The 16,528-nt window shown below is 46.6% G+C and overlaps 2 protein-coding genes across 5 annotated transcripts in view; one reads left to right on the forward strand and one right to left on the reverse strand.

Annotated features, from left to right (window-relative positions):
- The window catches only part of LOC308663573 (cholinesterase-like), a gene marked incomplete at its 5' end in the record, with an annotated part of 476,398 nt that overhangs the window by 388,731 nt on the left and 71,139 nt on the right, over window positions 1–16,528 (forward strand). The window lies entirely within an intron of this gene.
- Window positions 1–16,528, reverse strand: part of VARS2 (valyl-tRNA synthetase 2, mitochondrial) — a 40,473-nt gene that overhangs the window by 3,749 nt on the left and 20,196 nt on the right. For 2 of the 4 annotated variants that reach the window (XM_081320059.1, XM_081320057.1), the window contains 13 exons: window positions 15,263–15,344; window positions 14,290–14,366; window positions 13,838–13,925; window positions 13,601–13,706; window positions 12,013–12,083; window positions 11,400–11,525; window positions 7,616–7,720; window positions 6,384–6,452; window positions 6,219–6,297; window positions 4,894–5,021; window positions 2,925–3,077; window positions 1,004–1,213; window positions 731–842 (listed from right to left, as the gene is read on the reverse strand). In XM_081320059.1, coding sequence (XP_081176185.1) covers window positions 731–842; window positions 1,004–1,213; window positions 2,925–3,077; window positions 4,894–5,021; window positions 6,219–6,297; window positions 6,384–6,452; window positions 7,616–7,720; window positions 11,400–11,525; window positions 12,013–12,083; window positions 13,601–13,706; window positions 13,838–13,925; window positions 14,290–14,366; window positions 15,263–15,344 — 1,406 coding nt within the window. Of the gene's footprint in view, window positions 1–730; window positions 843–1,003; window positions 1,214–2,924; window positions 3,078–4,893; window positions 5,022–6,218; window positions 6,298–6,383; window positions 6,453–7,615; window positions 7,721–11,399; window positions 11,526–12,012; window positions 12,084–13,600; window positions 13,710–13,837; window positions 13,926–14,289; window positions 14,367–15,262; window positions 15,345–16,528 lie in introns of all 4 variants that reach the window. The other 2 variants (XM_081320058.1, XM_081320056.1) reach the window with 1 other exon arrangement.

Consider the following 16,528-nt stretch of genomic DNA (forward strand, 5'->3'; position numbering starts at 1 on the left):
AGGATCACGCGTGATCTCATGGTACTTTAGGCCTCTGTTCTCGGCAACAGAGAACAGAACCGAAGCCAGGGGATGCTTCCACGTGCCTCCAGAGGCTGGATCGGAGCTCTGGAGGCGTTTTCCAGGCCGCTGCACTCAGATCGGGCCATGAGAGGAGCGCGGAAGCATTCCCTGGCCTCAAATCTGGGTGGCAGCAGCCTGGAAAAGGCCTCTGGGGCCCGGATTGGGCTGTGAGGAGGTGAAGAAGCCTCCCCTGGCCTTAGTTCCGGGTGGCAGCGGCCTGGAAAAGGCCTCCAGAGCCTGGATCAGGCCACACGGGGTGCGTGGAAGCATTCCCTGGCTTCAAATCCGGGCGGCAGCAGGAACCACGGCAGAGAGGAGACGGATCTTTTGCAGGTGAGTCCGGCGCGGCAGAAAGGGAGGGGGAAGCATGCGGTATCTTAGTGAGTCAGGGAGGCCCTGAGGGCCTATTCCAGCACTAGGCCCTCCATGGCCTTTCCCATCCTGAGATACCTCATGTTTGCTTAACAAGCCGTGTGCGTTTTAACAAGGGAGTGTTCTTGTACCTCGAACGAGCTTCACTCTACGAGTTTTCGAGTTACGAGTGGAATGGGCAGGCTCCATTGCCCTCGTAACTCGTGGACTACCTGTATTACCCATGTGATACTCTGCTAGAGGGAGCTCCCGTCAATCTACAAGCTTTGGTAGAAAATGGAGAGTTCAGACTCACCTGTTGGTCGAGCTTTGGTTAGCTGGTAAGTTGCCCTCATGGAACGTATCACTTGGATAATTTCCTGCACTAACGAGAAGTTTGCCTCTTCCTCAGGATTACTCCAATGTCTCTGGAAGTGGAAGAAAATCACTCTTGAAAAGGTATCTTTTTTCGTGCCATCAAATTCTAGAACCTCACCGTAATTTATCCGAGGAAGAACTAGGTTTGCCCCAAGTAAAGGAGGTCGCCAAGGGAGGTTGCAAGTTAACCTTCTGGGAAAGGTGGACTCACCAGGTGTTCGGGGCTTGGGTACCTGGCCACACAGATACTCCGAGAAGCCTCCAGGTCTGTCTTGGGAAGCCGTTGCCACAGCTCCTCTGTGAGGAAAGGCATGAAGGGAGACAAAAGGCGCAGAGCCAGGTCTACGCAACTGTACAAAATCTGCCGAGTAGACAAAAGACAAACTGGATCTCCACTCCTCAGGGTGGGCTTGGCAGATTCCTAGGAAAAGAGAGACAACACATTTGTTGTGCTGCCACCACGTGGCTGTGTGGAGAGATCACGGTGTGGGCGGTCAGACCCTCCTACCCTATGACGTATTTCCTTTCCCCTCCCCTTTCTGGGATGGACTTCCTCCTCCTTTTTCCCTAGAGAGCCATGCTTCATTAGCAGAAAACATGGGGTCCCAATATGCAGACCCTGGGAGCATTATCATCTTCCAACCTTGGAGACACCTCAGGAATATCTTGGAAATGCTGTACAACGTCATCTGAATTGCAATAAAGGTATTTCTATATAAAAGGTGTTTCTACGAGTTCAAACTATCTGGAGAGACCTGTTAAGGTTAATTATATCTGCTTACATAGACCATAGAAGTCTTACAAGAGATTAATTAAAGTACAACAGCTTTGATCCAGAGTATTTGTGATGGAGCTCTAAAACTTAAGGGCCCGTGAAAGTTTTAGTGTGCGCATGCGCGTGCGCGCACACACACCCCTGCAACCCAATGAGCTCTGCAGGAGTTAAACTGCAACTCCTGGAACTCGCATCAGCACAGGGAAGCCTGTTTTAACACAAGGCACACCTTCTGGGCGCTGTCATACAACATGTCCGGGTCTTTCAGTAAGTGCACATAAAAAGAGCCCAACAAAGAACAACCTATCTACAGTTAAGTCCTTGACTTACTACCTTTCATTTAGTGTGACCGTTTTTCACACACTTACAACCATTTCAGCATCCCCATGGTCACGTGATCAAAATTCAGAGGCTTGGCAAATGGCATGTACTTATGATGGTTGCAGTGTCCCGGGGGGGGACACACGTGATCCCCTTTTGGCGACCTTCTGACAACCAAAGTCAATGGGGAAGCCAGATTTATATAACAGCCACGTTACTAACTTAACAACTGCAGTGATTCATTTAACAACTGTGGCAAGAAAGGTGGCAAAACGGGGCAAAGCTCACTTAACAACTGTCTCGCTTAGCAACAGAAATTTTGGGCTCGGTTGTGGTCGTACGTTGAGGACTGTTCTTTCTGTACCAGCCTACTACCGGCCCTGCAGAAAAGGCAGGGACAACCCCTTTACAAGAAGGCAAGAGGCTGGAACTAAGCCTGCCAAATTTATGGACACCAAACAGAGCAAAACAAAACACGAACCATGAAACAGGAGCTATTCAAACGGTTGCCTTCAGCAAACCAGCCCTCCCACACATTCCCCTTTTAAACAGTTCAAGGCGTGGCTTCTCTCTGCCTCCTTCCGAGGTGCCCCATTGCCTTCCTCTGTTTACTCCTGCTTGACTGCCTCCTGCGTCGGGCGTCCTTGAACAGGGCCAGCTGTGGGTCATCTTCATCCACGCTGTCAGGCTCACACAGCTGGGTCTGCGTCGTAACCAGATGGGAGGGGCCTAGCTGAGGGCTCTGCGGAGCCTCAAGGTTATCCTCAGCAAGCTCTCCAACACCCCCCTCCTCCTCCTCTGAATCGTCCGACCCAACTGCCGAACCCACAGGCTGACCCTGAATCACAACAAGGACTGCCTGTACTCCACTCGGCCTCCGATGAGGAATCTCACCCGAAAAAATCTCATCCCCCAAATTCTTGGACTCTCTGTGCATTTTCCTTCTTAACATCGACCTGCAGTCTTTCGTAGGGCCAGCTAAGCCCATCCCACTGCAAAGGGCATCTTTTGAACCCTGAAACGACAGTAAGCTCACCAGATAAGTGCTGCAGAAATCTTGCAGCCAGAAAAGATAAACAGCATTGGCCACAGAATGCAGTTTGTACTTCTCAAAGTGCTGGGCACAATATTCTGCAGTGTGATAGAGACGGCTCAAGATCCACTGCTCCATCGGAAAGCTTGGGAAGACCTGGAGGGCAGAAGGAAAGATAATCCACAGTCACGATGATGCTTTTCGGGGATTCATGGAACATATCCTTCCTTGAAAAGAGAAGGAGATAAAGTGGTTAAAAACTGATTGCAGAGAAGCCATAAATACAGAGGCAAAAGAAGATCCTAGGCAAGGAAAGGCCCGCTCTTGGAGACAAGCTTGAAAGTGGGACCGTTACAGGTAGTCCTCAACTTACGACTGGTTGCTCACAGTTATGACAGGCCATCCAAAGGTATTTATGACCTGGTTTGGAAGTGCCGACAGCCGGCCCCTCACCCCGCACGGTCATGTGAGTGCAGTTACTGCCGCTTCCAGTGCCCTGCGGTCAAGTGACCGTTTAAGATTTTGCTGAAAAATGACATTTATTTAGGTTTTTCAGCGAAAACGCTTAAACTGTGGCATTCGCTAATGACCGTAGATTCGCTTAATGACCTTGGCGATTCATTTAATGACCACTGGATAAAGAGGTTGCAAGACTGGGTCGTGGCGATGCACTTTATGACTATCTTGACTTATGACCACAATGGGCAGGTCTCAATATGGTCGTAAGTCAAGGACTATCTTGTACACACGTAGTAAAAAACGCTATATTCCAGATTTCTATAGCACAGCCCCTATTTCCACTGAATTGCTCTCCATGACTGTAGTGGTGCTAAAGGTGGTAGACGCTAGGAATGGAATTTCCCGTACTGTTCTAGATATGGTCATTTCTAAATTGTGGTTATATGGCAAAATCACAGCAGAAACACAGCTCCCACAACTTCTGAGACAATTGCCAGGAGTTAATAATTAATTTTTAGTGCAATAATCAATGTCTAGACCAGGGGTAGGCAACCTTGGCTGTTTTATGACTCGTGGACTTCAACTCCCAGAATTCCTGAGGCAGCCATGCTGGCTCAGGAATTCTGGGAGTTGAAGTCCACGAGTCATAAAACAGCCAAGGTTGTCTACCCCTGGTCTAATCTAACAGAAAAAAGGACTAGCAGTGACATGATAGCAGTGTTCCAACATTTGAGGAGAATGAAAGGGGGTCAACGTATTCTCCAAAACACCTGAAGGCAGGACAAGAAGCAATGGATGGAAACTTATCAAGGAAAGACCAATCTAGAACTAAGGAGAAATTTCCTGACAGCGAGAACAATAAACCAGTGGAATGGCTTTTTCACAAATTATGGGTGCTTTATCACTGGAGACTTTTAAGAAGAGACTGGATAGCCACCTGTCTGAAACAGTACAGGGTCTCCTGCTTGTGATGGGAGATTGGACAAGAAGACCTCCAAGGTCCCTTCCAACTCTTGTTATTCTCTTATATGAGATGGTTATCCACCCCGCCAGGGAATCCAAAGTTCAGAAGACCCACAATAATTTGGGGACCTGAAGTTTATTTATCTATGCCTCTTCTTACTTCTTGACCAAAGGTACTACTGTACATCCAATGATTTTCAACACCACTTGGGCACCCAACGTTAGGAATATCACCTAAATTCAGTATAGGGGTCCCCAATGTCTCAATCCATGGGCTGTTAGGCTTTTAAATGGGACATAATCTTATGCAGAATTGACTTGGGAGGCCGGTGTGTGGTGTAGTTGGTTCACATGGTGTGGTAGGATGGAGGGTTTGTTGTCACTGTGTGTTGGGGGGAGAGAGCACGGGGGGAGGCTCAGCTAATCTCAATGTACACATGTTGTACTTTGACAATAAAGGTTTATTATTATTATTATCCCATACAACAAAAGACACTGCCATTTTCAAACATCTTGTCACAATCACATCAAAGTTGTCACTCCCAGTTACCTGCTCTGGATCCAGAGGGGCAAATTCTTCTCCCAAGGCTGCCAAAGTGAACTTTAGGGCATTCCACACCTTATTGCAGAAATGGGAGGCTTTTTCCATGGCTGCCATATCTAGATTAATACTGGTGCCTGTTGGGGTATGAATTGAGTCTCAATTTTTGAGTGCACCTCTGATAGACAGTTGTCATTATTTTATACGACCAGCAGTTGTGTTATGTTACAACTACAGGGTGCCTATTGATCCCTCCCATAATATTTCTCCTGACACCCCAGATTTCCTAATTCTTCTGACTTTTTCACATCTCCTTTAAATCTAAATAAATAAACAGGAGGTTCTTTGCTACAAGAAAGCCAGCTTGGTATAATAGTTAAAGCAGGGCTTCACAGCCTTGACATTGGGGGACTGGAGGCTAAAACATATAGGGAACGGTTGCTGGAATTGGGTATGTGTAGTTTAACGAAGAGAAGAGTCAGGGGTGACATGATAGCAGTGTTCCAATATCTCAGGGGCTACCACAAAGAAGAGGGAGCCAAGCTATTCTCCAAAGCACCTGAAAGCAGGACAAGAAGCAACGGATGGAAACTAGTCAAGGAGAGAAGCAACCTAGAACTAAGGAGAAACTTCCTGACAGTTAGAACAATTAATTAGTGGAACAACCTGCCTCCAGAGGTGGTGAATGCTCCAACACTGGAGGTTTTTAAGAAGAGACTGGACACCTATTTGTCTGAAATGGTATAGGGTTTCCTGCCTGAGCAGGGGGTTGGACTAGATGACCTCCAAGATCCCTTCCATCATCATCATCATCATCATCATCATCATCATCATCATCATTATTATTATTATTATTATTATTATTATTATTATTATTATTATTATTATTATTATTATTATTATTATTATTATTATATGGACTTCTACTGCCGGGAGGGAGGGAGGGAGGGAAGGAGGAAGGAAGGAAGGAAGGGAGGGAGGGAGGGAGGGAGGGAGGGAGGGAGGGAAGGAAGGAAGGAAGGAAGAGAGGAAGGGAGGAAGGGAGAGAGGGAGGGACACTTTAATGAATTCAATGCAAGTCCAGTGGGAATTGACCCTTACAATTTTCAAGGTTATATTTTCAACCCAGCAGCAGGAAAGAGACTTTTCTAAAATCTGTATCATTCTAGCCTCCTTGGTTGGCCAACTGCCTGGAGCTTGACCGATGGCCAGGGTCAATAATAAACTGTTGGCTTTCTTCTTCTTAATGAAGAGAAGGGTGAGGGGTGAGGGCCAGCAACAGATCAACATCATGGGGGGAAAAATAAAAATGACTGACTGAATGAATTTCTCACCGTGGGCGTCGTAACGGCAGAGAGCAAACCTCAGAGCATCAGAGCCACTTTCAGCAATTCCTTGAGGAAAATTTTGCAGCTGAAAAGGAACAGGGAGGGGAGGAGTGAGACCACAAGGGCCGTGGGAATAAAGGGGAGTGGGGTCCAAGAAGGAAAAGGGCTTACCAGGCCTTCGGTACCAATGACAATCTCGCGTGGGCTCAAGTTGCTCTCCTTTAGCTTCTGCTGTAGGACCTGAAACACGAATAGCAGCAGTCAGTGACTGACGGGAAGCCACTTCCATGCAACCCAAACCCATTTTTACAGCCCACCCACAACCTTCCCCCAAATTAAGTAAAGATAAAGGTTCCCCCGCACACGCGTGCTAGTCGTTTCCGACTCTAGGGGCCGCTGCTCATCTCCGTTTCAAAGCCGAAGAGCCAGCGCTTCTCCGAGGACGTCTCCGTGATCATGTGGCCGGCATGACTAGCCACCAAAGGCGCATGGAACGCTGTTCCCTTCCCACCGTAGTGGTCCCTATTTTCCTACTTGCATTTTTACATGCTTTCGAACTGCTAGGTTGGCAGAAGCTGGGACGAGTAACAGGCGCTCGCTCTGTTACGCGGCACTCGGGATTCGACCCGCCAAACTGCCGACCTTCTGATCGACAAGCTCAGCGTCCTAACCCACTGAGCCACCTTCCCCAACATTAAGAGCACTCCAATTCTGGCAGCACTTTTCTCATGTTTTTTTCATGATATAAGCCCTCTGGCACATATATAAGGCCTCAGATACTTTAAAGGTACTTTAAGATGAAGCATTTCTTATTCGCTTCTTTAAGAAGGTTTTGAATCTCCAGGCTATAATCCCACATCCTCTGATGTAGAAATAAGCCCAGTTGGTGGATTTTTAAAAAAAAAAAATTCAAAGGGAAGGTTACTAAGGAAACTCGTCAATGTCCCCAAATGAAAATACCTGCAAAGACTGAGAGGGTTTATATGGAAAAAATAGAATTAATTCCACCAATGTAAATATACCTAAATGTTGAAAAGATTGCCACTTGTAAGAATATTTAGAATTTGGGGGGGGGGGGGGAGAAATAAACTGAAATAAACACAGTAACAGGATTTATGATAAGGCAACTAAAATGACTTATTGAAACTATATACTTAACTGTTGTTGATTAAAATAATGAGAATCGTCTTAATCTAATGTTTTGCAAAGAGAGATACTTTGGGGAAAGGGGAAAGCAAATGAAATTAACATATGGAATATAGATTATAGAAACTAATTGTGAAGGACTGTTTTATAAATGTTACCCAGACAACATACTGTTTACAAATTACTGAATGACTTATGTTATGTTAAAAAATTCCAATAAAATATTGGTGGGGGGGGGAAGAAAAAGAAAAAAATACCTGCAAAGAGGCCCCATGAATAACATCCAAAGGGTCAATCACATTCCCAAGAGACTTGCTCATTTTCCTGCCATGAGCATCATGGATTAAGGAGTGAAGGAACACCTGAATCAGAGGGAAAGAAGACAGGATGGAGCACGTGGCTTTGCTAACCATCTTCACCTTGGACTCTTGTTTTCTCAGAGACAGGTTTCGTAAAATCCTAGAACTGAGAGGTAACCAAGGTTAAGTAAGTAAGAGCCACCTTCTGCTCAATCCAAGTTCAAACGTCTCTAATCAATGGCTGTGTGTACCACGGACATCCAGGAGAGAAGTCCCACAGGTCTCCACCTAATTGACTGCACTGATGTACAAATACCGTAAGAAAATCTTCCTGACATACGAGGCAGAACTGCCACCCAGCAACTTAAGATCACATCCCATACTCTAGGAGTGTGGGAGTGCTTGACCAGTAAAAAGGAACATGATTTTCTCCAAGTAATTTGTATAACTATGGTTCCTCATCATCAGCTACATTCTGGATATTTAAAGCCCCAAATAAACCGCCTATCCTGTAGTAGTTTCAACAAAAACAGACGTAAACAACAGGATGTTCCCTATTTTAGGCTATGTTTTTTACAATTCTTCACCGACTTTGGCTGAAGCTGGTGGAGTGCAATCTAACTGAAGGGCACAAGATTGATTACCGTATTTTTCGGACCATAAGACGCACCTGACCATAAGACGCACCCAGTTTTTAGAGCAGGAAAACAAGAAAAAAAAATTCTGAACCAAATAGTACCGGTATACTAGCAAGGAAGGAGGGGAGAGAGAGAGAGAAGGAAGGAAGGAAGGAGGGAGGGAGGAAGGAAGAAAGAGAGAGATAGAGAGAAAGAAAGAAAGAAAGAAAGAAAGAAAGAAAGAAAGAAAGAAAGAAAGAAAGAAAGAAAGAAAGAAAGAAAGAAAGAAAGAAAGAAAGAAAGGAAGGAAGGAGAGACAGAGAAGGAAGGAAGGAAGAAAGGAGGGAGGATGGAGGGAACAAGGAAGAGAGAGAGAGAGAGAAAGAAGGAAGGAAGGAAGGAAGGAAGAAGGAAGGAAGAAAGAGAGAAGGAAGGAAGGAAGAGAAGGAAGAAAGGAGGGAGAAAGAAAGAAAGAAAGAAAGAAAGAAAGAAAGAAAGAAAGAAAGAAAGAAAGAAAGAAAGAAAGAAAGAAAGAAAGAAAGAAAGGTACCGGTAGTTTCTTTTCCCTGAATAGGTTTTCTAAGATGCCGAAGCAATTTCAAACAATTAGCAGTATTATCTTGCAAATGGGAAATCACTTCCAATAAACTTCGCAGAGAAACCTGCAGGGACAACTCCTCACGGCTTTGCTGGGGCAAGTCGCCTATGAGGTTTAGTTTAGCAAAAACTATTTCTTTAGCAGCGAGGTAAAAGAAAGAAAATGTGCGCACGCAGGGAGGGGGAGGCAGTCAGAAGGCATGGCAGGCACGTCCGTATTTCCTCCCCTGCCGACCAATCACAGGGGCGGGGCAGAGAATTCCACGTCTTCATTCAATCACGTCTCTCCAATGGAGCTGATGGACTGCGTTGACTGAACGGAAGACAAGTGTTTTCTCTTACCTTCGGACCATAAGACACACCTCGTTTTTCCACACACTTTTGGGAGGGGAAAAGTGCATCTTATGGTCCGAAAAATACGGTATTTCTAATTTACACCGCATTACTGGGAAGACAATAAAAGGTCACTATAGTCCCCCAGTTATGATCCAGAGTGGCAAAGTACAACGCAGGTAATCCTCAACCTATGCCCATTATGGTCATATGTTCTAACGGTCACAAAACAGGATTGTCGCATGAACAACCTGATTTTACGGTGGTTTTTTTTACAGCAGCCATTAAGTGAATGTAGCAGTTGTAAAGCATGGTTTTTACGCAAACACTGCCGTCATTAAACAAGCACATGCTTTGTTATGGGCACAGTTTTACCAAAAATCAGGAGTACTGGTTTTGGGCGAAAGCATCATAAACTGCGGTCATGTCATTGTGAGATGTTGCACATGGCTGTAAATGCATCCATGTTGCCAAGTGCCTAAAGTTCGGTCACGTGATCATGAAGGGGGCCTTCAAACTTCAAACAGCTGCTATGCAATCAGTAATAAGTCAAGGACTGTCTAAATAACAATTTTAAGATGAATTCAGTGTGGCAAATACAGGGGATATCAATCAACGTAACTGTCATGGTTCCGATAAATGAGACCAGTAGAAATAAGAACTCTGAGGCAATTGCTTTCCTCAAAGAACACTTTTAATGGCTACATAATATCAGCACGAACATACGTGAAACCAAGAATGAAAGTTACCCCCCCCAAAAAGGTTACAAAGTAAAAGCTGAACTCCCCCCCCTTAGTGTGTCATAAATCACAATCCCCAATTAACACCTTTGGCGGGCTTCCTAACGGTAGCTCCAGCCCGCCAATCACTTAGGCTGCTTGACCTTGGTTCCCACAAGAAAGTTATTGTTTTGACCAGGGGTCGGCAACCTGAAAAAGGAAAAGAGCCACTGGGAACCGGTTCCATCACACATAAAAAAAAGTGGGAGCCACGTGCGTGCGTCCATGCACGCGCATGCGCAAAAAAATGTTTTGCGCATGCGCAAAATGGTTTTTTCTTGCGCATGCGCGGACGCGCGCGGTTGCCATTTTTTTTAGGTGTGATGGAACCGGTTCCCGGTTGCGCGACGGCGACGGCCCGTTTGCAGAGCTACCGCGTTCGGCAGCCTGCAAAAGTGCCGTGACAGCTTTCCCAAAGAGCGGCGCCGCTGCCCGTTCGCGCGGAGGTGCGCGCGCACCTCTCCAAAGGTTTGGGGAGGTGCGCGCGCACCTACGGTCGTTCGGAGAGGTGCGCGTGCACCTCTCGGAATGGGCAGCAGCGCCGCTTGTTGGGAAAGCTGCCGCGGCCCGTCTGCAGAGCTGCCACTTTCGGCAGCATGCAAACGGGCCACGGCAGCTTTCTCAAAGAGGGGCGCCGCTGCCCGTTCGCGCGGAGGTGCGCGCGCACCTCTCCAAAGGTTTGGGGAGGTGCGCGCGCACCTACGGTCGTTCGGAGAGGTGCGCGCGCACCTCTCGGAATGGGCAGTGGTGCCGCTTGTTGGGAAAGCTGCCGCGGCCCGTCTGCAAAGCTGCCGCTTTCTGCAGCCTGCAAACGTGCCGTGGCAGCTTTCCCAAAGAGCGGCGCCGCTGCCCGTTCACGCGGAGGTGCGCGCGCACCTCTCCAAACGGGCGGTGCCACTCTCCATTTGGAGAGGTGCGCGCGCACCACTGCCTGTTCGAAGAGGTGCGCGCGCACCGGGCGGCTGGGAGCCGCAGGAGACGGCTCAAAGACCCATGGTTTTGACTAATCTATAAGAATGCATCTCCCCCCCTCTCCCATTGCTGTGGCAACCCAAAAACGAAGAAACATGGCTGTATTCCGAGCGTTTGAAGGTTTGACAGTAGCAGCCCAAGCAGGAGTGATTTCAGGGTGACAGAAAAATTAAGAAACGAAATCCAACAGGGAAAATGCAGATTGTGAGGAAAAACACGCTATTGAAGAACCTGACTAAGACTAAACACAGCTTTTCAGTGTTAATGGATACTTCGGCTCCTATGTCTCTGTTGGGTATCCCTACTGTGCCCTCAGGCCCCTGAAGCCCAAAAGGCAAGACACCTGGGAGGGATAGGGGAGGGGTAGGGGGGTTTGTTAAAGATAAAATGTATGATAAAACTTTTCAATTAAAAAAAAAAAGACACCTGGCTTCCAGCCCTCACCTGAGAGAAAGGCAGTTCTCCAGTTAGCTGTTTTCCCAGCATCACCATTCGGGCGACCCAAAAGAACAGAAGATCACTCCCAGTCTCCAAAAGGTTGTTGGGAAAGAATTGCTGGAGGTCTTCTGTCTGAGGGGAAACAGAGATGCCTCTGATATGACCGTCTTCATCAGGGAACACCTTATTCACAAGGATCCTGCCCATCTTGATAACGGCTGATAAGAAAGGCAGTTCGATTCTCACATATAATTTCCAGTCAGCCTAAGCAAGGGTCAGGGATGATGGGAGTTGGAATCCAATATACCTAGATGTAGGAAAGCAGGATGTAATGTAATGGGAATAACTTTGGCAGACAGGAGCAAAAGCTATAGCTTGGGCAATGGTCAGATAAAGAAAGATCTCAGCCCACAGTACGAAGGGGGATGGAAGGGACCCTTCTTAGTTCTCTGGGAAGCACAGGCCAGGGAGGGGAGGAGTACTGTCAGACTTGCAAGGTTGTTACTCTATCCTTAAAATAAAGGTACTGTTACTACTCATGGTTTTGGTTTCCTGTCCAGACTACCACAAATATGGTCAATGCAAGCCAACTGCTCTACTTCTCCATAGGTTTACTCACCTTCTGGGGCCAGCCCAAAGCACCAAAAGGGAAGAGGCTGGAGGAGAACCAAGTATCCAAGACATCAGCATCTAGAGAAGAGAAAAGCAAATGGAAATTTTGCATTTAAATTATCTCCTAGTCCTTAGATTCTAAAAGACTTAAGGGTAGCCAGATGTTTGCGGAAAAGTTTCATAGAAATATATCCAGTTTCAGGAAGGCAACAGGGGCTGGTTTTGAAAAGTCTTCCCTTTCTCCTAAGTCCTATTTCTAGCTGCCTCGCCCAGTCTTAAAAGTCTTGGGGGGGGGAGCAAAAAGACTCAGCAGGATTAAATGTTTTAATGAAATCATCTACGGGAGAATATACGTAAAGGTTCCCCCCACACATGCGTGCTAGTCATTTCCAACTCTAGGGGCCAGTGCTCATCTCCGTTTCAAAGCCAAAGAGCCAGTGCTTGTCCGAGGACGTCTCTGTGGTCATGTGGCCAGCATGACTAGACGCCAAAGGCACACAGAACGCTGTTACCTTCCCACCGTAGTGGTCCCTATTTTTCTACTTGCATTTTTAAGTGCTTTCGAACTGCTAGGTTGGCAGAAGCTGGGACGAGTAACAGGCGCTCACTCTGTTATGCGGCACTTGGGATTCGACCCGCCAAACTGCCGACCATCTGATCGACAAGCTCAGCATCCTAAACCACTGAGCCACCGCGTCCCTTACGGGAGAATATAAATATATATATAAATAATAGAGGTATTAAGACCACATCAGGACCACAAGATTACAACATCCCAGGTAAGGACAAAATCTATAACAATTCAATTATAGTCAAAGTCACTATACCCGTCAAATAATACAGCATAAAAGAAAAATCACACAATTAGATACTAGCCAATGCCAAATGAGACAGCATCATATACACCGATTAAATAAATAAATAACTCATCGCCAGAGGTCCTCCAAAGCAATAATTATATGTGTAATTTTTTTCAGAAGGCTGTGTCAGCAGCTAGACCAGACCAGGAAATCAAGTCCACAAGAAGACTAAAAGTATGATTATTCAGATTGGCAATAATGGCAGAATCTTGGAGACAAACCATAAAGGGTATTAAGGTCAAAACTAGCACTTTTAATTGCCTTCAGATGCCTCTTTGTGAATACTCATTAAAACGTCTTCCTGGGAACCCAAATAGCTCTTTTCCTCACAGAAATGTACAGATAGTCCTCACGACCACAGTTGAGCCCAAAATTTCTGTTGCTAAGTGAGACAGTTGTTAAGCGAGCTTTGCCCAATTTTACAATCTTTCTTGCCAGTTGTTTTAGAGAATCACTGCAGTTGTTAAGTTAGTAACACGGCTGTTAAGTGAATCAGCTTCCCATTGACTTTGCTTGTCAGATTTGCCAAAGATGATCACATGACGTTCATAAATGTGAACCAGTTGTCAAGCATCCAAACTTTGATCATGTGACTACAGCGATCCTGCAACGGTCATAGGTGTGAAAAATAAGTCATAAGTCGCTTTTCCCAGTGCTGTTGTAACTTTGAACAGTCGCTAAATGAACTGTTGTTAAGTCGAGGACTACCTGTAAGCTCCTGTATTGTTGCTTTACCTTTCACCAGCTCCAGCTGCTGTTCAGATTTTCCCAGCATGCCAGCTGCTTTCCTCCGAGCTTCTGCTTCTGTCCTGCCCACTACCCATAATCCATCGCTCTCCCTCTGCTTAGATGCATACACAAAGGAATATAAGTTGCATGATGGCTGAGAGAAGCAAACATTTTCCCCCCCTCCCTCCTCAGCCAACATTCATTTTCAGATCCTGATCGACAGTCAGAAAGCTTGATGCTTACCTCTTCTAGGTCAGGTGACCCAGGAAGCATGACCCGATAGGCTGGAATCTGATGACCCCACCACAGTTGTCGAGAAATACACCAATCACTAAGCAAGGACACCAGAAGGACAGCATGAGGAGTATAAAAGATAAAAAAAAACCACTGCTGCATCATACTAAATCATCTAGCTTGGTCTTCCCTACACTAAGATCGTCCTTTTGTATAACTTCCTCAGAGTTGAAATCCCTAAACATCCACAAAAGCTCAGCTCAAGAGGCCATGTAATGTTACCACCAACAAGACTGAACACAGAATAATTTAAGCCATTAAGCTATTTAATAAAGGCCATTTTTCTCGTCTGCGGAGGCTACAATGCTGAGCCAGTCTTCAACAACATGAATCCCACCCAGCCAAACAGGGGATAATAAAAAGAACATGCAACTATTCATGGAAGCTCCCCCTTGTCTTACTTGATGTTCAAGAGCCAAGTCCTCCAGTTTTTCTCATAAAATTGAGGGGTGAGCTTCAAAGATCCAGTTTCCACAGCCTTAGGACATAAACAGGAGAGGTGAATTCTTACAGCATCTATTATTTATTTTCTTCTTAACTGTGGTTATGACAAAACTGTACAATTTAACACCATTGTATGCCTCTACAGCAAAGTTTTAATTTCTATGACTGGGATCACAGGTCACAAGAAGCCATAATAGCATTTGTCTGATTTTAGTTTAGGGATATGCGTGGACTTGACTATTATGATAGCAAACAATAAACATTAGAATCAAGCCACAGAGGTTTTTTCAAAAGACCATACGATAAAAAAACATGGATGCCATGTATAAATATATTACAGTTAGTCCTCTACTTATAACCAAGTTCAAAGTTACAACGGATCTGAAAAAGGGGACTTACGATCCGTTGTCCAAAATCCTGACTGTTACCCCTTCTTCATGTCACACTTGGGGCTCAGCAACATAGTCACAGCTATAGCTGTTTGCAACACCCCCACAGTCACCTGACTGCATTTCACAACAGTTTTGCTGAAGACCGAGACTTACAATGGATTCACTTAACCACCGCCATGTTTGCTTAATGATGGCTGCAAAAGCCCTAAAATCAAGTTGGTCGTGGGACCAGCCTATTTTCTGACTGTTATGACTTACAATGTTAATGGGCAGGCTCCATTATGGTCATAATTCAAGGACTATCTGCAGGTTCATTCTCAAAATTAAATATATTGAAGGGCCTGCCAATTCTTCAAACAAGCCCCCCCCCCCCGCAAAAAAATGAAGCAAAGATTGGTAACTATGGCAGCTTTATGACCTGTGGACTCCAACTCCAGGGTTTCTTGAGCCTGCCACAGCTGGCTCAGGAATTCTGGGAGTTGGAGTCCACGGGTTATAAAATTGCCCTAGTGGCCCAACCCCTGATCTGGAGCGTTACCTCTAAGGCGCTTTGAGCAATGGCTTCACATCGGACAAACCACTGGTTCTTCAAGAGGATTTCAATCACATCTCCAGAGCGGCTGTGGATGAAAAAAAAATAAACCCAGAGCTCCCTTACAATCTGTTTGTTCCTTTTCATTTAATTTAGGCCCCACCTTTCACTCGGATAAGCAGGTGAGGCAGCTATAAAAAATTAGAAATGAAAACAGAATACAGTTAACGGTACAGGTGGTTCCGCCCCAGGCGCCTAATGGACCCAGATTGGTTCCAGAGGGCGCTTGGGCCTATACCTATCACCCTTACCCACAGCCCAGTCGATGCCCTGGTGGAGGCCTGGGAAACGGCAGCCACCAGGGCACTCGACTGCGTTCTACCCATGCGACCTCTGACCCGTCGCAGATCCCGTTGGGCCCCATGGTTCTCTGTGGAGCTCCGGGAGATGAAGCGTCGGAGACGAGGTTTAGAGAGCGGTTGGAGATCCAGCCGATCCGAATCCGACCGATTGCAGTTAAGAACCTTTATAAGGTCTTATCTTGCGGCGATAAGGACGGCGAAGTCTAACTACTTTGCCGCCCTTGTCGCGTCCGCAGATAATCGCCCGGCCGCCCTGTTTAGGGTGACTCGCTCCCTCCTTAATCAGGAGGTGAGAGAGGATCCCTTGCAGGGACGAGCCGAGGAGTTTAGTCATCATCTGGCGGACAAAATCGCTCAGATCCGGACCGGCTTGGACTCTGACTGGGCAGAGTCTAATGTGGAGGAATCAGGCGGTCTTGAGCATGTTATCTGGACTGAGTTCGACCCTGTTTCCCCTGATGATGTGGACAGGATCATGGGGAGACTGAGCACCACCACCTGTTTGTTGGATCCGTGCCCCTCCTGGCTAGCTTATGCGGCTCGGGAGGGAACACGAGGCTGGTTCCATGCAGTAATAACTGCTTCTTTGAAGGAGGGTGTCTTCCCTGCCGCCTTGAAGGAGGCGGTGGTGAGACCCCTTCTCAAGAAGCCTGCTTTGGACCCGGCTGCTTTAAACAACTATCGTCCAGTCTCCAACCTTCGCTTTCTGGCGAAGGTTGTTGAGAGTGTGGTGGCGCATCAGCTCCCTCTGTTCCTGGAGGAAACTGATTATCTGGACCCGTGCCAATCGGGCTTCAGGCCCGGACACAGCACGGAGACGGCATTGGTCGCGCTGGTGAATGATCTCTGGAGGGCAAGGGACAGGGGTTGCTCCTCTGTCCTGGTCCTATTAGATCTCTCAGCGGCTTTC

The sequence above is a fragment of the Vipera berus genome (assembly GCF_964194415.1).
Source record: "Vipera berus genome assembly, chromosome: 2".
Lineage (NCBI taxonomy): Eukaryota > Metazoa > Chordata > Lepidosauria > Squamata > Viperidae > Vipera > Vipera berus.